Below are 22,525 nucleotides of genomic sequence, written 5' to 3' on the forward strand. Positions count from 1 at the left end.
AACACATATCGAATTACTATGTGCACCAAGTTTAGGAAACTGTCCAAAGATGCAGAAACAATCATTTTTATTTATCACTGACAAATGAAACAATCATTTTTATTTATCACTGTGATGAAAACAAAATGTTCCTAAGTGATTGAACCATCAGAACCTTAGAGTATCTGGAGAAAATTAATAAAACTGTGACAGTCTGAGAACTGATAAAGGAAGAACCATCAGTCAAGATCTGGTCAAGATTTGATGCCCAGTCTTAAAATAGAAAGGTTGATGAATTGGGTAATTTTTTTTCCACAAAAATCTTTGAAACCTATAAAATGATTGTAATTATACTTCAATATACTATAATAAAAATGCACAAAAATATCTAACTAGAAACCGTGAAGTTGGTGAAAAGCATATTTTCAGTCCTGAACATGAAGGGTTTGAGGTTCAGAACCTGGACAGCTCTTTGGACCGGATGACTGCGGCGCTGTCTCTGGTGCTGAATCCTGGTCTTCATCGCCGAACAATGTTTGGAAAAAAAACTAAAAACAAGCAGGATAAAAATGACTGTGGCAAAGAAACATCTCTGGAGCAGTTCGTGTTGACAGAGTTTTATTTTCAAATATCATCTTGTGTTTGGCAGAGAATAAATTTAAATCAGTTTTTCACTGAAAGTGCTCCAGCAAATGGCTACAAAAAGGAGGTTTATTTTCTTCTACATGAAATACAAGAAGTCACACATATGAACCTCAACTGTGTCACAAAATGCTCAAGTAAATAAGTAGTGCTTAACATTTTTGACAAATTAAAGTCATGATTTTCTTCGTAAATAGTTAGATGGTCATTTGTTTCAATGTACGTGAGGGTTTTCTTTTTGGATATCAGCAAAGAGCCGGTTTTACTCCACCATCCACAGATCAGATTCTGCTGAGATGTTTAGATTTAGGAACAAGAGAGCAAAACAAAGGTGATTCATGTTCAGGAGGAACTGTGCGTAACATTTTATTGCACTTAAACGTTAGGAATGTGACCCAAACACTCTGACTTGATAAGCTTTTAGGCAGGATAACAGTCACTTAGTGCAAACATCGGGATCAGACATGCTATGTTGTTTACAATAACAAACACAGTAGTGAGATAAAAACTGTGACACTAAGCATATATGATAAAAGTGCACAAAATGGGAAGCAACTATATAAACCTAAACCCACTATAATCTTCTCTCTGAGGTTCCAAACTCACTTTTGGGTTCAGGTATATAAATTTGACACTTTAGAAACGCTTTTCTTCTGGGGTTCTGAAGTGCTTTAGTACAAAACTATTTAAAATACTCATTTATCAAAGGTAAACATCACCTACAGACATCCGGTGTCGCAGTAACGCATAGAGCCACGAGGATACAAAATCAAAACGCGTGTTTGAGAAGACGGGACGGCGTCAGTGAAGTAGGAAAACAAATCAGGAAACCTGTCTGTGTTTACGGGGCGCGTTCGCTCCAGCTCTACAGCCGCTCGAAGCCGACGGAGCAGAGAAGGAAGATGGAGTAAAGCAGCAGGAGACAGAGGCCCAGCCGGCGGTCCAACTTCCAGCGGTTCAGATGGACACACAGGACCTGAGGACGGACAGAGACAGGCTATAATGAGACAAAACGTCATATGATGCTGCGCTGCACTGAGTTTAATCTCCAGAAAATCCAATCAGGTGTTTGTAGGCTCAGAGACAAAAACAGATAAAGTCAAGAGTGACAGGAGAGGAAACACAGGAAATGATCTGTGATCAGACAGATTTACTCACAGTGAGTGTGACTGAGGCCAGCAGCAGAATGACAGAGTACACCAGGCCTTTACTGTTGATCGTAACCTTAAATATAGAAAATTACATATTGTTGTTTACATTTTTAAACTATCCTTGTGGGTTTTTTTTTTGTTTTTTTACAAAATGTAACTTAAAGAAAATCTATTTTCACTAAAAAGCTTCACAAATTAGCATTTAAGATTTCATTTGTTTGAAGCACCAAAAACTACTTAAATTAAACTAAATTAAGTTAGTAACTTTTTTCTTACATCTGTTTCATAATTTATGAAGATAAAAAAAAAATCAGCTTTACTTGGATATAATGTTCTTTCTCATTACAATGAGTAGCTAAAAGACAAGGCGCATCTGTGTCACATCATGTCAAACATCATGTTGGATTATTGATTATTAACTAAAGGTTATTGCAAATGACAATAGTTGTGGTTAGAATTAGTAATTTCTTAATGTGAGATTTTTTTCCTAGTGGAATAGAGAAAAAATAACATAAAATTTGCAGCGTGAGCTTATGCTACTGCAAAAAAGAGGAGTTTATTTAAAGACTTTTAACATCTTTTAGAGTGCAAATAAATGTATATGGTGTTAAATGTTTACATGGCCATCATGCAGATTGAGGTAAAATAGTAAAATACTAGAATGGAGATCATTCATCAATTCTTGTCTTGTTTGTGTCTGTGCAAATGAAACAAAGCTAATCTGTATCTGTAAAAACATCTCAATATTTCAAAACCTCTGTGGTTTATTAAGTGTGATTTTTTTTTTCTCCTGGACTTCAAACACTGTAGCTTGAAGTGCAGCCCTGAACAGACTGGAGCTTTACATGTGGGCTGTAAGTAGCAGCTAAAAACAACGACAGTCAAAGCTTTGGATTCTTGTCTAGTTGCCAGATGTAGTCTCAGTTTTAGCTGCACACACAGACGCATGCTGTCGCACCCACACACAGACAGCTGGAGTTACCACTGATCCATAGCTGACTATGAGAGTCCTCAGGGCCCAGGGGAAGCCCAGGCCCAGCAGCACGTCAAAGATATTACTCCCAATGGAGTTGGACACGGCCATGTCGCCCATCCCTGCAGAGTGTAAAACCGCGCAACGAAGGTTAAAACCGTCAGCGACACAAAAGCTTAACAATCTTAAATCTGCAGGAAGATAATCATATCATCTCATGCCTTCAGGCATTTAGTTAATTGTCTACAACTGAAATTTTCTGTGCAGAAAATAATCTGAAAGCTTTTTTGTAAGGTTGTCGCAGAAATAATTTCTTTCTGTTACACAGTGATGATGAAGTTCCTGAAACATCTGCTGTTGTGGACGACATCACGCACCTTGCCTGGCGACAATGAGGCTGGCCATGCAGTCAGGAACGCTGGTGCCAGCTGCCAGGAACGTGATGCCCATGATGACATCCGGGATCCCGAGCGTGTAGCTGATTATGGTCACCTTCACCGGGGAGAAGACGTGTGCTTATGACTTATGACTTTATGCGTGCATGCGTGTGCATGTCGGTGCGCGTTTCGTACCATCCAGACCATGAGGTAGGAGAAGAGAGCAATCCAGAGAGTGGAGGACAGGAAGGTGAGGAGGTACCAGCGCTCCCATCGCGGCTGGTTGCAGTCGGGGATGGTGCAGTGCAGCAGGAAGCTGAGAGGCCAGGACAGCAGCCACTTCAGTCGAACACACCAGCCATCTGCAGAGAGACGGAAAACAGCCACTGACTGTCCCTCCATCGGCATCATTCATCTCCACTCCTAAATTATTTACACGGCATGGCCTAAATGTGTCCTGCGAACCTCTGTGTCATCTCCTTGTAATTAGCTTCCTCAGCCCTTAAAACCCGTGATAAGCTGTGAGATATTAACAGAGGGCAAAGCAGAAAGTAGGTGTGGTTTCCACAGGAAGCATTCAGGGTTCAAGTTGCATTTTTTAATGGAGATTAGGAGTTAAAAGGCTGAACAGACAACATCCTGTCCCCTGAATCCTTTTCTCCGCCCTCACTGCATCTCATATATCCCATTTCTTCCTTTGTTGCAAATCAAGCGCAGACTTTGTCTCTCGCATAGCCTCAGTGAAAACGTGTTTATTAGTTATTAAGTCTTTGGTGCAAAAAACTGATTGAAAATCGATTTGTTCACTGCATGTTTATGTTTGTTAAGGTTGAGATGGAGCTGAACATGAAAACGGCTCTTTAAACCATTCAGACAACCAGCACAACAGAGACACAATCAATACTGTCAGATGACTTAATTACCCGCGATAATAACTCAGAAATAGTCCAAATTAGGATGTATTTTAATTTCTTCCCTACTTACAGATAGTTTCTGTTTATATCATAGGTTTGTGGTGCCTTTCTATCCTAAAGAAAACGATATAAAACTTCAGATATTTCACAAAGAGATATTAACATTCATGGAAAAACCTCACATAACCTTATATTAAAGCAGAAAGTACGGCGGCCACCGTAAGGAAGGCTTACAGTGTTCAATTATGCCGCATGAACTGATCAGTACAGTATTGCTAGGGAATGCAAAAGTTTTGCGAGGGAACTGCAAAAGAAAACATTGTCCCATGTCCCCGTGGAGGGCTCCGTAAAGTAAATATCAAACAACATTGAATCAGATCATTTGACCTGCAGCTTTAAGGCATAAAATAATTTAACCTTTTCCGTCGCGCTGCAGCCATTTCTCACTCACGTGGCAGGATGAAGGGTCTGAAAGGAGAGTTTTCTTCCTCCCCTTCCTCCTCATCCTCTTCTTCCTCCTCGTCCTCTTTCAGCTGAGCGCCCCCGCCGGTCTCTCCCCCTGATTCCTTACCCCTCTCCCTCTCTCCCTCCGCTGCCGCCCCGTTTTCTCTCCCCCAGGTCGCGCCCGGACCCGACCCTTCTTCCCCCGGACATGCGCCCTCCTCTGGGCTCACCCGAGCTCGAATCAGCCTCTGCCTCTGTGGGAAAGCAACGCAAGATGAGAAATAAGAGAAATATTTATTGCAATTATTTCATCTAAAGGAAAGCAGAAAACAGGCAGGTGAAGTTTTTCCAGCAGAGCACGTAAAAAAATACTTACATACACAACTTGCTCTGAAATCTGGCATGGAAGATCATTTACACCCGGAAATCCATAAAATATCAATATGTCTAAATGAATTAGTCTCATTAACTAAGTGACACATCCAGCTTGATGATTTGTGAAGGTTGTGAACTCACTGCAAAAATGCAAAGTTAGCTTTCTCATCCAAACATCTCAGGTTGTTTCAAGTAAATATTCCCTTAAAACTGATGAAAAACTTCCAGCTCCACTGGCAGATTATTTCACTTATGGGAAAAATGTCTTGATATAGGTGAAATAATCTGCCAGTGAAATTAGTACTTGTTTTAAAAAAAGGAATTATTGACTTAAATCCAGTTTATATATCTTGCTGAAAAGTTACTTGTAAGTTAGTTTTGTCTTATTTAAAGTGTGATATTTGCCTTAGAAACGAGACCACAAATATTTTGTAAGATATTGTGTTTCTGCTGCAGATCTTGTTGAAAACTCAACGTGATGCCATGTGTGGGCGGATGTACGGGGGACTTGTGGCGTGATGAAAACGGCGTCTTGCCTCTGAGAAGCTGAGCTGATGAGAGCGAAGGTTCGGTAGCTCATCCGCCGGCGCCACGCCCGAGTCCTGACCGGCCACCACACACGAGTCTACGGACAGGAAAAGAGACAAAGCAACGCAAATGTTTTTTGGGGGGGGTTTTCTTCTCCATCCAGCTGGAAGTTTTACACTTTTTATTTCTTAAAAACCATAAACTTCAAGTGTTTCAATGGGAATTTCTGGGATAAAATCTAAAAATTGAAGCCCTGTATTTGTATCCAGTCCCATGAATGAATAACTTTGCAAAATATATAAATTTCAAGTGGCAACAAAGTATCTGAGATAATCTTGGAGTACACTGATGAACAATTTGAATAACACAAATGTAAATTCATCCAGTTGCAGCCTAAGGTTGATTTCCACAAGGCTGACCATCCTTAAAAACATTGGGTTATGTCTTACACCTGCTTCAACCTTATGAAATCTGATCAAACCTTTATTCTTTGACAAACACAATCTGATACTAAATTACACACAGGTGATCTCTATTTACTAATTAGTTCATTTCTAGAGCAAATTGGTTGAACAATGTCAGTTTGGAAAGTTCAACCAACTTGCACCCCCCGCCCCCGATTTTAAAATCAAATGCATGCCACACTTTTCAGATATTTCTTGTAAACATTTTTGCACTATTCTATGTTGGACCTCCTCATAGAATCCAAGAAAAATACGCTGGAAGTTTAGCAAATGCAATAGTACAAAACATGAAAAGGCTCAAAGGGAATGAAGTAGAATAAACTTAAGACGTAACTAAACTAAACTAAAGAAATGACTGAGAAATAGAAGAGGGTCAGTTTTATTTTAGCCTCTTTCAAATCCACGGGGAAACAGAAATCTTTGCCTGGCAGCCTAATCTGTGCTACCGGGTCTTCTGAGCACTGCTCACACACTGAGGGAAGCTTTTGATGTTGATGAGAACGTCACACACGCGCACAAACACGTGCTGCTGCACCTGGCTTCAGCGGCACCAGTGTCATTTTCGCCGTCTCCGACGTTTCCGACAGCGGTCGTCCGGCGCAGACTGCTCAGACACGGCTGACCGTCCACGCTGCAGTGTCTCTCCACCAGGCAGCACAGGCGTCTGTTGAACCTGCACAACATACAACACACGGACGCTGCTTCCTCTGCTGGGCATAAAGCAGGAATCGGCTCTGATCTGGAAGGTGAGGTGAAGAAACTCACTTCATGATGATTATGTAGATGCCGTACATGGAGATCAGGATGATGGTCTCCCACCTGAAACATTTAAACATGTCTGTGGATCGGCTTTAAGAAACAACAGACTTCCTCACTTAAAAGGTTTAACTAGACTTACCACAGGACTTTTTCATCATAGATCACCTGTGAATACAAAAAACAAATAGTTAAAGCTCAAAAACAGACCTTTCAGGTCTGTTAATAGACAAAAAGTTTAAACTGTTTCCTGTTTGTTGGTTTAGGATCTTTCTGAGTTGTACTGTAGTCATTGTTCAAAATCTTATGTTATTTCTTGCGTTTTAGATGGTAAAAATTATTTGATTTCTTGCATTATTACAACACTGAAGATGGCAACAATCCTTAACAATAACCAGATTAGTAGACAGAACAGAAAATGATGAATAAGCATTTCATGTTCATGTCAGACTCAGAAAGTTGAGCTTTTATATTCATCTAGTCAATCAGGGAGAAACAAAATATTAGTTTAATCATAATAGAACACAAAGGAATTTTAACAAAAAAAAATAATATTTAAAGTAACATCAAATTCACCAAGACTAAGGGGCAACAGTAGAATACTCTCATTCTTCCTAATATAATAATAAAGTTATTTATCCCAAAATAAATCACCAACTACTTTTACTAAAAATATGATTTAGGCCAAAAAAAATAAAAAAATCACTTTTGGCATAAAAAACCCCTTAATTCCTTATTTTGGTAAGGTGATGATAAATAACTGAATTTTTAAATGTACTTATTATTTACATTTGCAATTACATGTACATTTCATAATAAAATAAAAAATGGAAATAAAAAAGGAAATAAAATGTGAGGAAGAAAAAAAAATAAAGAAAAGAGACAAAATAAAAGAAAAGCATTAGATATATGTATTTAACCATAATGAGGCAGCATTAGTCCCGCCCAGTGCAGTATGTGATCTGGAAATAATAAAACTAGATTATATATATATTTAGTCAAGACACACTTGTTCATTAGTTCACAAATTATTAATAGCTACTGGCACAATTAATCACATTTTGTTTGGTTAGGTTTTTATTATATTATGGCACCAATGGAGCTCCATATTAACTCAGTCAAACATGTAGTTCTGTGTTTTATTTGGTGGTGAAAAGGAAAAGAAGTTAAACACTCAATGTGGTTTCTCACCAGAATAAGCACCACTATGGACAGGATGTAAAAAACAGCATCACGAAACAGAGGCCACCAGCTCAGAGAGATGGGCTACGGGAAGAGAGAAGGGACACATTAAAAGTTGTGTGGAGAGTGGGATTTACAATCAAAACCAGATATTTACATACAAAGCAGGAAAAAGACATTAAGACAGTCACTAGTGTTCTCTAACGAACCTTTAAATATTGCAGTTGTTTTTCTTTATTTAAAAATAAGAGCAAAATTTGCATTTAGCTTGTGAAAAAACTGTTTCTACTCCACAGTTGTAGACTGTCCGTGTTCGTTTATCACCCAAAAAACCAAAATAAAATGCATTAAACGTTTATGGTCGCAATGTAACAAAATGTAGAAGCGTTCAGAGATATAAAAACGTTTGTGAGACACTGCATGTTGCTGTGCCAAGAGCTGCTTTTAAAATAGGCTGCAGTCTGGGTCTCTAACTATGGATTTGTGGTAATAAATATAAAAGCCACACAAACCTGTCCGGAGAAGATGCCGCAGAGCCCAATAATGACCAGGATGTTAAAAACCGCTGATCCCACAATAGTTCCCCACACCAACATCTCCCTTTGTGATGAACACACCTGAAAGCAGAGTGAGAGTAAGCACAACCGTGACATTCATTCAGACAATATGAACAGCGTCAATTCTCTCTAATACACATTAAAAAATAGAGATATATATTCTATTTTCCCTTCAGATAAAATTGCTGTTTTTTATTCCCACTGACTGTGTGATCCTAACACAGTGTTAGATTTGCTGAAATACTTGTATTTATAAAAACCAAACTTTTTCAACACTTTAGAAAAAAATAATTCAATTAAACACACAGGTTCACAAATATGTTTTTCAACTTCATAAATGTGAGTTTTCACCCAGAAAGCGATGCGATAGTTTCATAATACTGTGAACCTGCTTCATTTGTTTGAATTTTAGCCGTAAAATGGACCAAAGGTTTTTAGCATTAAAAATAATTGCATGTATTTTACAAGTAAAAAACAAACAAACAAACAAACAAACAAAAAGGTCTTTGTAAGCATCTAATGTTCATAGTTATGAAAGCCGTGGGACATTTTGTTCAGATGCCTCCACTGATTTAACATTTCCCAGCCCAAACTGGACTCCAATAAGTGGATAACTAAACCGGAACATGTCAGAGTTTAATCAAAACGTCACTGATGAGATCAGCATCTCACTGACCAATCAGAGAGGTGAAGAGTTCAGGGGCGGAGCTCCCAGCTGCCATGAAGGTTGCCCCGGCAACATCCTGACTGAGCTGGAGGTTCTGTTGGAAATAAGGGAACAGTTGGATAGAAAATAACCTAAGATGCCAAATTTATATTAACTTTCTTTGACATTTTGGTTTATAGGGCATCTAAGTGTTCATAAAAATACTAAGGGAATTTTGAGTGCTTCGATTTTTGACAAAGCTAGTTCTCAGAATAAAGCATCAAAACACAGTTCTAAAGTTTATCTTTCTACCTCTGATACTTTTTCCAGTGATGGCACAAAGTAAACATCACACACAATGGCCAGAGCATGAAACATGTAGATCGCCTATTAGAAAGGAAGAAGAGAGATGATCAAAGGCAATTTATTCTCGTAGAGAAAGAAAACAAGTTTGTATGCCTCTGAGTTGATACTCACACACAGAACATGCAGCAGCATGGCTCCCTGCCTCCTCTGAGCCAGAGTAAAGATGTCCTCTGGGAACTCATGTATAGCTGGAAAAAGATGGAGAATGTGGATATGAATATAACTGATGAACTAAGGACATCTGAGAAAGAGGCGAATATAAAAAAAAATTGCAGATTAGTCGATCATGAGATGACATGAGTGAAACCGGCCATAATGACTGTCAAGACAAAAACAATGTAAACTGTTTGTAGTTTTATTCTGAGCCAGAGTTTTCCATTTAGTGTAGTTGCGGTTTTTCTGACCAGGTTACGTTTTTTTCAAAGAAAAAAAGCCGCCTCGTGTGGTTCTTGAAAAAGGCCAGAGAAAAAAATTCTACTGTTTACGATTTCGTTTGGTTCATTGGAAGCATCCACTCACTGTCTCTGTAATACAGAGACAGGACCCACGTTGAGAGAACATATGTGAGATTTGAATCCTGCAAGAAAATCCTTTTTTAGGGAAGCAACAAAACAATCATCCAAGAAGCTTTATGCCAAATGTTTTTTGTTTATTTTAAATTTAGTAGTGAGTCATGATTAATAAAACCCTCCACTAAAGGCAAGGGTTGGCAGCATCTCAGCAAAGAAACTATTACTTATTACTAAAGTGAGATAAATCCTAAAGTTATGATTTCTTTTGGACAATGTCTTCACACGGTAAACTTAATCATCAATAATAAAACACTACAGCCTGTTCGTTTCAATAAATCTAAATGAAAGGTAAGTTAAGGAAAGGAAAACACTCATTAAACAGGACGAAATCTCCAGCAGAACCTGCCCTGCATGAGCAGCCGTCTGCTGCGACCGACGGGATGGAAACAAAAACCAGAGCAAAGCCTGGTAGTTTCATGCACCTGATCTACCCAGTGGTCCACACAGCACACAAGCATCAGTAATTATCAAGAGTCTGTAAACATAAACCCCATTTTTGATTGTAGTTCTCTTGGGGCACTTCTGTCTGCAGAGCTACTGTATCTACATGGTGCAAAGTTTGCTATTAGCTAGGGCTGGCTATGGTAAATGTACTTACTTTCTAACTTCCTTTGAGAAGATAGAAAGAAATCCAAACTCTAAATAGTTTGGATTATTTTTTTTCTTCCACTTGTCAAAACACAGCAAAATGAAGAAACTAAAAACGACTCTCAAATAAATTAGATCATTTTTGTGCGTCTGCTGCCGAATAAACCAAAGAGCCAACCAGCTCCAGTGGCTGACAGGTTGGCTACAATCAGCAGATCATGTAGGCACTTTGAACTACAACAGAGAAGCAGCAACATCCGACCACAAATGCAGCATTCAGTTTCCTAGCAACTGGGTCCCTCAAAGGCCTGACCGTGTTCAAACATCTAGATGTGCAGAGTTGGAGGAAATGAAGAATGAACAGGGAGGCACATCAAGCAGACATGAATGAAACGCATTAATAGAGATGAGGCGCCAGACTTTCACTCAATTAACAAAACAAATGCACGTCAACAGCAGCAAATTCTCTGCCTAATTATGGTTGCAAATGTAACGTGCAACATGAAATGGCACAGCGGAAGAGACAGGAAAGTCTCACCAGATCTGGAAATACTGCCATTGTGGTTGTCCTCTGTTTGCTGGATGAGTTCTCTTTTAGAGAAGTGCCTGCCAGTCTCCCCAGTTTGGCCCTGGAAACCTAGAATAAAGCAGATAACCACGTTGCTCCTGGGATGAAGTTTAAATCAAATTTCATTTCACAAAACCTGTAATCTCTTTCGAATGCAATTGGTGCGTTTGAACGAGAAGACGCCACATTCTTAGAGCACCTGTAATTTCAGAGAGGTGGCAGACCCAGACAGCTGCGAGCAGACCCGCCGCGCCGACACACAGCCGGGGAAGGAGCAGCGTCTGCCTCGGTCTCCGCGGAGCCTTCATCCCGCCAGCAGCAGCTGCTCTTCCGGCTCTCCGATCAGAACATGCCGCCGCCGCAGCGGGTCCCCTCCTCTTCCGAACCGGATCTAACTGGCCTGTTGCTCTCCGGTTCCGATTTGTCGTTCCTCAGCGTTTCCGTGTCGGAGCTCCATCAGAGTGACAGGAGGCGAAGCGGCCCGTCATCAGCATCCAGCGGCGGCCAAGTTAGGATGCGGCGAACACGAGCAGCTGATGAATCACCAGCAAGCGTCTATTTATAAACATCCCCCGACTCGGATCGTCTCAGCATCCACTCTGCTCCAAATGGGATCCAGTTTGTGATCCTCCCCACAGGGAGGGGGTGATTTCCTCCAGAGCAGAGCTCCTTCAACTCGGCTGGGTGGGTCAACCACGAGCGGAAAAGCTTTTAATGCACCAATCAGCATGACTGAAGTGTGATTATTATCATAAATGAAGACTAGGACTAATTTCCAGAGTTCAAAAAAAATTTACTCTTACTTTGTAAATAATGGTTTGGTCCATGAGAACTTTGCATTCAATGTACACTAACCCATGAAAATATCGATGAACAACTAATAATCAGTTCAGAAAGTGAAACTCCTATGAAGATTCATTAAACACAGTGTTATAGTTCAAGTATTCATTCATAATTATGGTTTACAGCTAAAATAATTCTCCCAATTCAGTTCCTCAGAAAATTAGAGCCATCACCTAAGATGAATTAAGAAAAAATATATTTTCATGTACAGTGAAACCAGGGCTCCTTTTGAATGAATTACTGTATCAATGCAGCGTGGCATGGAGGCCTGTGGCTCTGCCGAGGTTTCTTGACTGCTTTGTTGGGTCTGGTTTCTCTTCACAGATTCTCTGTGGGGTTTTGGTCATTAAAATCAGGTACAGGTACTTTTGAATTTGAACCATTAATCAACACTAATCAATCTGGTCCAGCCTTCTGCTTTATAATCCTCTCAAACCAGAACTCATCCTTGCTGCTTGTTTTCCCATCTCATTTTTTCCTTCGACACAACTTTCTATTGATATTCTTGGACGTATCACTCTGCAAACAACCTGCTTCTTTACCAGTGATCTTAGCATTGTGGACGGTGATACTGACAGAGTGCTGGACACAGTCAGCAGTTTCCCCCATGACTGTTTATTGTCGTAGGCCAGGTTAACAAGACACTCAAACTGAAGTGGCCATTTTGCAACTTTACTTTTGTGTAAATATAGCTTAGCATACAAGTACAGAGGTTCTTCAAGTTAAATTCCTGCAGTTTGCAGTTTAAAAACTACAAACAACCCGAGCTCAAACTTGAAACAGGTTGATGATAGATTAAATGGGAGGTAATGCCTCATATTGGACGCTGACGAAGGGCGGCAACATTATCAAACTGTTGCTGAAAAAGTTGCCAGCGTTTCGAACCCAGCAGCCACAAAATATAAAGACCAAAACACACATGCTGAAGATACACAGCATGATCAGCTTCCGGATGGTGGCCCTCAAGATAACAGCACAGCTGCTCCCACTATCAGGAGAGAGATAAAGACAAAACAATTACATACAAGAACTAAACATCGGAGAAAAGTTGGATGCAGAACATAAATATTGATTATATTTGCAAACTAACGTACCGTTTGGGTTGGAGGTTAGTTGCAAGACGGGGAGGTTCCAGCTGCTCCTTCTCACCAGTCTTTATCTGCAGATACAATACAACATAAGGCTAATTTCTTCTACTTCATTCACACAGGACTTTCTGAAAAACACAGATTGAATGTGGCGCACTCTTATGGCTACTGCCGGCAATGCAGAAAATGAAATCACAGTTGATGAACCATACTCTGTAAATCATATGAAGTATTTTCAGTCTGGAGAATGCAATAAATCATTATTATTCATCACATACTGGTTGCATAGTTATTCATCAAGACTCGTTTTACTAAATTCATAACAAAACTTTGAGCATTTTACATTGTCGTCCAGATCAGATGCCACAGAGATCGGATGCATGGTGTCTTTTGTGCAGAAATTCATGCCAGCAGACGAGAAGAGGTGCTGGATTTCCTCTGCTATGGACAGGTGAGGACTGGGCTGTCCCTCCTCCTCTCTCATTGCCTCAGTCACAGCAGCACTGACAACAAACAGCAGCACGTCTCAGAAAGAGGAACCTGCCCTGTAAGAATCCTGCTGAATGTTAAGGATCTGAAAGGCGGGGTTACAATGAAGCCTCGTCTCGTCTCTCCTCCAGCTGGTGGATCAGCTCCTGCTTCGTCAGCCTGAGGTCCTGCAGCACAGAAACATCCAACAACCGGACTTGTGATCAAGAATTATTTATGCTCAGCTTTTCTCAGATTGTGAACACCTTGTGTGAAGCGAAACTGCTTTCATTTAGAATAGTAATGGTTGTAAACATAGTTGCCTTCATGACTTCTGAATATTCCTCCACGGTTTCCTCCAAGTGCTTTAACTGCAAGGTTTTCTGTCCGACAAATACGTAGTTAAAAATCCATATGAAGTGATGAATAACAGAGAACTGCTAACATTAATATGCTTGATTTCTATTTCAATGAATATCCTGACTCTGGTTTCTGTGCTCCTACCTGATGAATCAGCTCATCCCTTCGCTGCAGCTCTAGTTGAACCTCCTCCACTCCAATCTGATAGAACACACCGCATGACAAAGAGTTGCAGCCCATTTGTCCAGTTTAATAAAATTTGCTGAATCTTATTAAATATTTGTAAAAGTAAATGTATGTCTTTGTTGTGATGCGATCCAATAAAGACAGATTGAAGTTTGTGGTTGCAACAGATGAAATGTAACTTGCATTAAAGGGAGTGAGTAATACATTTCCAAATCACTGTGGCTTAGATTGAAGGTATTTCATTACCTATAACACACATATTACACATTTCCAACAAAAATCAATTGGCAAAAAAAGTCCCTGTTTGAGAAGACTTTGGAAGAAATCAAAACCAAAACACGGATTTCAACATATATATAGAGAGAAATTATTTATTGAGTTACCTCAAGGTTTTCAAATTCAGTCCTAAGCTTGTTTAAAGCGATCTTGTCTTGCTCTTGTTCTTGTTTAAGGATCTTTATCTGAAAAGGATAGAAACGTCTTAAAATGAAAAACTTCACTTTGCAGAACCTTGAATTGGAGAACTTGAAAGCCAACTTATGCATTTTAGGTCATTTTTTATAGAAATAATGCCCAATTTCTTTACTTATAGAAATGCATTATTAAGCACTGCTGATTAATCTAAACTGCAAAATAATATCGCTACCTTGGTGATTAGCTCCTTATTTTCTTCCTGGACCTTTAATGTTTCCTTCTCCTGCAAAACAACATCATCTATCAGATAAAAGTGATGACGACTAGAGGCGGCTGAAAAAGGCAACCTGTCTATACATTTAATCCATATTTACATTTACGCAGGTAGCGAAATAAATCTGATATTAACGCACCAAATCCTGAATCTTCTTTTCACAGATTTTATTTTCATCCAGGCCATCGGGCAACAGAGGCCCACAAGGTTCAACTTCAACCTGTTGAAGTTCGCTGAAGATCCTCTCCAGGCTGCAGACACACAGGAACAAAAGAGGAAAACAAGATTCTTCACCACGGCGACTAAGGAAGTCATTGGGTCAGCATTTGTGGTGGTTAACTCTAAAAGATGGAGCTGGTGGAAGTCAAAGAAGACAGACGGCATGGTGCACCCACTCTTTCACTTGTTTCCTGAGGCTGGCATTCTCTGAGCGCAGCACTGCCATGTCGTCGTCTGCAACATCCAGCCAGTGCCTCATCTCAGTGTTCAGTTCCCTCAGCTGACTCTGGCTGTAATCCAGCTCAGCTATTTTCTCCAGCATATCCATTCGGGATCTTTACAAAACAAAATGTTAGAGGTTGATCGATCATTTAATTAAACCTGTGTGTGTGTGTTTGCATAGATGTTTTTGTTTATTGAGCATTACACACATATTTTCCTCTGTAATGTCCATCGGGCTGGCCAAGTACTCCCCTGTGCTGCAAAAATACATCAATAAAGTGATGATAGAGAAATTCTCACAGCATCAGTTTTAATATACCTTACATTTTAAAAGAAGCAACAACAAAAAAAAGCCAACACTGACAGGGAATAAAGTTAAATCAACAATGGGAAAGTATTTTATTCTAGAAAAAATAGTCAGTATAAAATACTACAACTTTATAATGAATAAAGGTTTAGAGTCTCACTTTGAAGGCATCTGCATCCAGTAAATCTAAGACTTGTATTGTCATATGAACAGGCCTTTATTTATAAGGATGTACCATCCACACATTTTTTTACTCCCCAACTTTCTCCTGACTAATTAGCTGGAGTTTTCAACACTTTAAATTAGCTCAAGGACAAAACAAAAAGAGCTTCATGAAATGCCTCCTAGCTTTACATCACAAAGTGTAATTCAATCAGTACACAAAGGTGTTGAACCAGTGGACTCTAGAACAACAGAGATGTTCTGTGGAGTGATGAATCCTCCTCTGGGAATTTGGTTTGGGCGTGGCATTGGCCAGGAGAACGGCTTTTCACTGAGAGTAATGTGAGAAATGAAAACTTAGTCATAGATAAGGGTGTGGGGCTGTTTTTCAGGAATTGGGCCTGGCTCCTTTGTTTCTGTGAAAGGAAATTTTAAAGCTTCCAGCTTAGCAAAAATATTCATTCTCATAACTTTGTGGGAACAGTGTGTGGATGCCCCCTGTCATGTTTGAACATGATGGTTACAAATGGAAAAAAAATACTTCGCAACAAAGGATTATCTGAGATTCCTTAGATATAAAGGCTCGGCCATCTGGACGGTCTCAGAGCTGCTGCTTCTTCACATCAAGAGGAACCAATTGAGGGAGCACAGGTTTAATAAATAATCCTCCCTCTTCATCTCATTGTTATGGCAAATAGACATAATTTAGGTATTTCTAGCCGCCCTAAAACAAGATAAGTTTGGTCTCATTTAAGTTCACAGTGAGAAAAAAGGTGGATGTTTCTCTGGTTTCAACTATTCGTATAAGCAGACAAGAAAAATGTCTTTATCGACTGATTAGATCGTAAGAGTTTAGGAAACCACCTGCGGATGTTTGTTAAAAACTTAAATGAGAAAGAAAACTGTGATTTAATGTTACTGAACTTTATTGAATATTTCAAAAAACCTTTTTTTTCCTAATTAAAAAACCAAACACTTATAACCCTTATAACACAGGGTTTAATTAAAAATAAACTAAACCCCGCATTTATTACAATATCGTAGATAAGCTGTTGTATTTAAGCTAATTTTAAAAACGTTAACTACGGGTAATCTAACTAACGGATGTTAAAATAGTCAAACAATAAGCTAAAATGCAAAGGATTTCGTCCAGTTTTGAGATAAATATTTCAACATCCTTCATCTAAACTCCGTGGCAAAGCTAAAGAAAGGGAAACGGATGTTTTACGCAGTTCACAGCCATTATTCACAGGTCAGTAATGGCGTCGGAACCGTTAGCGACAGTTGAGACGGTGGCCCGAAGCCGACAAACGGTTCCGTTAGCTTGAGAATGCGCAAATTTTAAATTGGTTGTGAATTCACGTCTTTGCCCGATTCTAGTTCACAATGTCCCACCAATTTAACTGTTAACAGATAAATAAATAACAAGAATTGTGGGGAAAAAAAAAAAAATAAATCTCACCAACAAGAACCTGGAAGCAACAGGTGTGGCAGTTGTCAGGAACTTTTCCCAATGGCGGCCGTTGAAAGTCGGACTTCTTCCGTTCTGCACACCGATACTCAATAAGCTCAGTTTAGATCTAATTTTTACTACAGTAAAGTGTACAGGGACCCTGCAGGGATGTGTATTTTTTATGTTTAGCTACTTTGTGCTGGATTTTTTGATTTTGTGTCTTTAATCTTTGTTTTATTCCCTCAATCTCCTTAAGGTTCTCTAAGATTCCCTGAAAGTTACACCGTAAAAGTTGAAGACATTTAGGAAAGTTTTAGAGAAAATTCCCTGATAGTTTTCAGAAAATGGATTAAACTAGCCTTCTGAGATCAAGTAAGAGACCATTCCTGAAAGGTTCTCTGAAGGGTAGAAAATTAGTAACCTTTAAAGGATGTTCCCTAAGCATTATTTGTCAAAGAACTATGTTCTTCTTGTGTAAAACATTCCTTAAAGAAGATAAGACTGTTGTACCTGTAAGGAACATTCCCTGAAGGAACCTGTAGGGTTAGTGTTCAGGTTTAAGGATAGTCTCTCTTGTTGAATTACATTCACACGTTTAGTAGGAGTAACAGGTATATCATTGATTTCCATAGTTTTAATCAAACATTTGAGAAACTCTGAAGAGAAAACACTTTTCTGAACAACAGTTTTCAAGTAAACATTTCAACACAACACATTTGCAGATACAAAATAATAAAAACAGCAAAGCATCTCAAGTCAGAGTTTGATGGACGTTTAAGCAACAAAACCCAACAGAAAAAACAGCAATCTTTTTCAAAACAATTAAAATTAATACAAATAAAACTGAACAGTTTTTTATTGATTCACCAACACTTAAGAACCTGTCAAACCCAAGGCTTGTGATTTGTTGATTCACTTTAAGGCAAGGAGAGTTTGAATTACAAAATACAGGCGAAGTAGTGAAAGTAAAGCTGGCATCAAGTGCAGTAAGACATGTTAGCACGGTCCAAGGGCAATTCTACATACTGGACTGAAACAGGGCACCATAGGAGATAACATGCTGAAATTATCAGCCTCCACAATACTTAAAAAAAATCAACCATAAAGAGACTGATTCAAAGATTAAGATAGGAACTGTCACCTTGCAAAGGAAGGATGTTATAAAGATCAGGTTTGCTGTTGCAGAAGGGAATGGTACAATGACACAATGCTGCTCAAGTCCCTGACAGCCAGAAACACTAACAAATTAGAAACTATGAAACAAACTGTTGACACACCACTGTAATACAATCATTTTAAATACTGGATTTGTTAGATGACCTTATGTGACATCAATCTGTAAACAAAATAAAAATGACACTATGTCAGAGAATTTTTGAATAAATGTGAAAGTCAGAGATGCACCACTAGTATTTCTGATAACTTTCAACTACCGATAACAATTTTAACAATTCTGACTTCTCTTTAAGAGCTATAATGAAAATGTTTCTTATACCCTTTTTACAGTGACTGGTCATTGATTTTCTTTTATTTTTTAACATCAGAGTTGATGTCCGATTGTGTGAGGAGTTCTTGTAAAGCAGAGTTTTTACTATTATTTTAAGGATCAGCTACACAAAACTCCATAGTTTTAATCTCTACGGTTTTGGCACAATACACATGACATGAATTAGATTGTGTACATATTAGTTTACACAAGTAATTAGAAACCAAGTCAGGGCAAATTGAGACAAATGTTAAATAACCTACAAAAACGCTCCATTTTCTTTGTGGTTGCTAGCACAGAAAAAGAGTGTGGGCAAGTGCAAAGTGGGTTTTAATCATAATTTATATTTGAAATATCTCCTGATATCCTGTCTGAATGTTTTTGCCACCAAGAAATATACTTAAATATGAAAGAGGGTACAAAAAGAGCAGAAAAAAAATTAATTAACAAATGTGGACAGGACCTTAAAACCAAGACAAAGTGATTACAAAGTTGACATTTAAAACCATCTTTAGCATCATATATTAGCGATTAGCACAGTTAGTATTAATGACTGTACACATCTGTCTCTGTCTGTATTCCCTAGAGAATGCAAAACCTCATCTTAACTAAGATTTCCAAAAGGCAGACAAAATTTCTAAATCCAGCAGGTTCCCTAACAGAGGCTGAAAAAAGCCACTGTATGGAAAAGCTAAAAAAAAATTAAAAAAATGCACAATTGCTCAGCCTTCTTGTTATGAGGTGAAGGAATTGCTTTCTCTCTTACAGCCTAAGGTTCCCTCTGCTTTTACATTAAACACCTTGATGTTATTAAAAATACCTTGGCGACTTCTCCAGACTGAAGAGTAATCTGCTTAGTGCAGCTCGTGTTTACACATCACAAAAACGATGAAAATTTTGAGTTTATAATAATTTTTTAAGTCTGGCCAAGCTGAAACTTTACCTGAATCTGATCGTGCATCTTCAATATAGATATTTTTGTTCAGCTTGAAACAGCCCCCACTAAAGGCCTGTGATTATATTCAGCAGCAGCTCAGAAGTGGATGAAGAACATCCTGGAGTTTAATCAGGAAAAGTGCAAAACAAATCTGAGTGAAACTGATTTAGGCAGCTTAGGTCTTTAGGAAAAAGTCCACTCAAAGTTAAACTACATCACCACATTTGTGAGTTGCAAATGCCTTCTAAGAAAGATTTAATATTCTACATTTACTTTTAATCATTGATACAGTACATTCTTACTTCAGTGCTGTTTTAAATATATGTTCAGTGCTCAGTGTTGTACAGAATTGAGTAAGTATCTGAGGTTAGCCTTAACCGGTGCAGATACCATTTTCAGGTCGACCCCTGATTTCCCTTCTCAGCGCAATTAATAGGCTGATGAATAATTTCAAACGATAAGACCACCACCACCAAGCGTCTAAGCAGCATCCCATCCAAAGCTACCTCCTCTTAAACCGAGGTAATGTTCCGGCTGCTGCTCCTGTCAGCATAAACCATCACCACTAAAGACTCAGACTCTGTCCAGACTTCTGGATGTTACTGGCAGGGTTCCAGCGATCCTGTGACCTGGAAGTTTATCCCGTCTCCAACAAGCGGTGATGGGATAAGCGGGGAGAGCCAGCAGATGTACCAGCGGAGGCCCAGCATGTGCCGCAGGTTGTTAACAAGACCCAGGTTATAGGGGCGGCGAGAAGAGTACCATTCCCTGGTGGTCTGCCCTCGAAACAGCAAGAACAGGTGGAAGAAAAAGAAGGCGGAGACGAGCAGGAAACCTACAACGCAGGTGTCAGCGATAAAGGCAAAGGTGAAGGCCCGCGCTGAAACTTGGCCTGAAAAACAAAGGAAGATATTAGCTTGTATAATTTCAAGTAAGGTAATTATAAGAATGTCTGAACCAATATGTCTGTTTTTACAAATTGTTTCCCTCAGCTTTTAATTAATTAAAAAGAACTATAAATGTAACATTTCGAAGCGAATCCAACTTGGAGCTAATATTAAAAGCTACAAAGAATACAAACAAAAGCTAAAAGGCAGCATCTGTAGAAGACCTGAAACAAGCATGATCCACGGTATGAGCAGCAGCAGGATGCTGTGCAGAGTGACGCCCTCCTTCAGAATGACGATGAAGACCTCAGCATTCATCACCATGGCGTAGAGGAGACCCAACCACATGAACAACAAGCAGCACACGAAGTAGCGGTAGTTGCGGAAGCCGACACACTGGCCGAAGAAGACGCAGTGGTGATCCCGCCGCAGAACGCACACCTTGCAGTCAGTAGCAGTGGGAGCAGCGAGGAGGTGTGTGTGTCTCGCACGTGTAACAGTACCTGCGTAACAAAAGAAAACAAAATATTATTTAATGCTGAAGATGTCTAAGTTTTACTTTGCTAGAGTATCACAAAAATGCAAACTGAACTTTTAGCCTATAATGAAATTTTAGCTGATACATTTCCATTGACAAATTATTAACAATTTTAAGATGGTAGGTAAGCATTTATTAACTTTAGATTAGAAGTACTAAGATAAACGTAATATCAACCAACATTGTGCTGAAATCTTTTTTAGAAAATCAGGAGAATTATGTTATTATTGCACATGAAAGCTATAACGGAAAAAGCTCAATATGTTTGCTTACTTGTGAAAACTCAAAACAACCATTTTAGTTGGGATTGCTGCAGGACAGGAGCATAATGACACAAAAAATTCAGTCTCCACTTGTGGAAAGCTTACAGAGCCATACCCCAAAAGAACTGCAACTGTAATTGCAATTTGTTCTGTAAAGATTTTGTTCTGAACTAGTATCCTTTTTCACTTCATAATTATGCAGGACTTTGTATTGATTTGTCACATAAAATCCCACCAAAATACAATGAAGTAATGTGGAAAAGATTTTAATGCTTTTGTAAGGCTCTATAATACTGCACTGACATTATTTAATTCTATGTGTTTAGGAAATTTTTGCATGCCAACCAGACACTTCAACAGGTTTTACAGAAAGACCTAGATTACTAACTACAGTGTGTTGAAAACAATAAAATGATCTTTTCAGCCAAAGTTATCTTCTCAAGCATGACAAGCTAAGATGAGATCACTGTGTAAACAAAAAATATTTTACCCAACAAACTGGTATTGATGTGACCTTTTGGATAATGACACATGATCAAAATATAAAAGAACATTATCTTCATTAATTTGGTTGTTGCTTATGAAATTAACTTAATTTTGCGTCATATACAGTTGAAATGTGTGTGTTAATTTCCTGATGGGTTCCTAACCTCTTCCTTACCTCCAGCCCTGGCCCAGTCCATTTCCTCCCAGAAACACCCCCTTGATGCTGGGGCTGACTTTCAAGAAGAGGAAAGCGTTCCAGCAGATGTTTCCCAGCATGTAGTACTGGCCCAGCAGGTGCAGCGCCTTCCACCAGGAGGACCACGCCGTCTTCTGCTGCTCCGCCTTCAGCGGAGCCTCCACCAGCACCAGGTAGCTCACCTCCCCGGTGATGGAGAACACCAGGAAGGTGTTGAGGAACACGGGGAGCTGTTCGCAAAGCTTCCCGACCTTGTAGAACAACCTGCTGCCCAACCCTGTCATGTTTGAAGTAAAACTAAAACCGCGACGCGGTCAGCCAGCGTACTGAAGGAGCGATTTTACAGACGCACAGTGGTTAGCTAGCAGCTAGTCAAATAATACTCTGTTCGCTTTGCTACGCGACTCTCAATTAATTATATTGAGTCACAAACCTTCGGGAAACATTATTCTGGCCTAACATACGAAATCATGTTAATCTTTGTTGAAAATAAATCAAATATTACTCTTTAGATAAGGAACTGCTCTGTTGAATTTATCTCAAATCACGTCCGAGATGTAGTGCTACATGATAATACAACCGGAGGGGGACAACACAGTACAGTTCCGCGTGTTAAAATTGCCTCCGCCTTTTTCAAACTTTCATATCTCATAC

General features: G+C 39.2%; 3 protein-coding genes across 3 annotated transcripts; all 3 read right to left on the reverse strand.

Moving 5' to 3' along the window:
• Nucleotides 1-583: 583 nt before the first annotated feature.
• LOC116714371 (sodium/potassium/calcium exchanger 3-like) lies at nucleotides 584-11,774 on the reverse strand. The gene is given in 19 exon segments (XM_032554898.1): nucleotides 584-1,597; nucleotides 1,780-1,845; nucleotides 2,755-2,867; nucleotides 3,123-3,237; nucleotides 3,318-3,484; nucleotides 4,488-4,734; nucleotides 5,392-5,480; nucleotides 6,383-6,401; nucleotides 6,403-6,520; nucleotides 6,613-6,666; nucleotides 6,746-6,771; nucleotides 7,795-7,869; nucleotides 8,298-8,369; nucleotides 8,371-8,402; nucleotides 9,019-9,103; nucleotides 9,301-9,375; nucleotides 9,466-9,542; nucleotides 11,053-11,151; nucleotides 11,282-11,774. Coding segments are annotated over 19 exon segments (1,749 nt in total). The 5' UTR covers nucleotides 11,391-11,774; the 3' UTR covers nucleotides 584-1,486.
• Nucleotides 11,775-12,576: 802 nt separating this feature from the next.
• On the reverse strand, nucleotides 12,577-17,590 carry LOC116714882 (abnormal long morphology protein 1-like). The gene is made up of 12 exons (XM_032555670.1): nucleotides 17,088-17,590; nucleotides 15,366-15,413; nucleotides 15,111-15,269; nucleotides 14,855-14,966; nucleotides 14,674-14,724; nucleotides 14,411-14,488; nucleotides 13,986-14,042; nucleotides 13,748-13,864; nucleotides 13,605-13,669; nucleotides 13,357-13,516; nucleotides 13,020-13,084; nucleotides 12,577-12,913 (listed from the first exon to the last, which is right to left on the reverse strand). The coding sequence occupies exons 2-12, from the start codon at nucleotides 15,386-15,388 to the stop codon at nucleotides 12,721-12,723; spliced, it is 1,080 nt and encodes a 359-aa protein (XP_032411561.1). The 5' UTR covers nucleotides 15,389-15,413; nucleotides 17,088-17,590; the 3' UTR covers nucleotides 12,577-12,720.
• A 107-nt stretch (nucleotides 17,591-17,697) lies between these two features.
• Nucleotides 17,698-22,468, reverse strand: zdhhc24 (zDHHC palmitoyltransferase 24). The gene is given in 4 exon segments (XM_032555556.1): nucleotides 17,698-20,393; nucleotides 20,613-20,838; nucleotides 20,840-20,891; nucleotides 21,851-22,468. Coding segments are annotated over 4 exon segments (876 nt in total). The 5' UTR covers nucleotides 22,156-22,468; the 3' UTR covers nucleotides 17,698-20,100.
• Nucleotides 22,469-22,525: the final 57 nt, after the last annotated feature.

Source organism: Xiphophorus hellerii, chromosome 23 (assembly GCF_003331165.1).
Source record: "Xiphophorus hellerii strain 12219 chromosome 23, Xiphophorus_hellerii-4.1, whole genome shotgun sequence".
Lineage (NCBI taxonomy): Eukaryota > Metazoa > Chordata > Actinopteri > Cyprinodontiformes > Poeciliidae > Xiphophorus > Xiphophorus hellerii.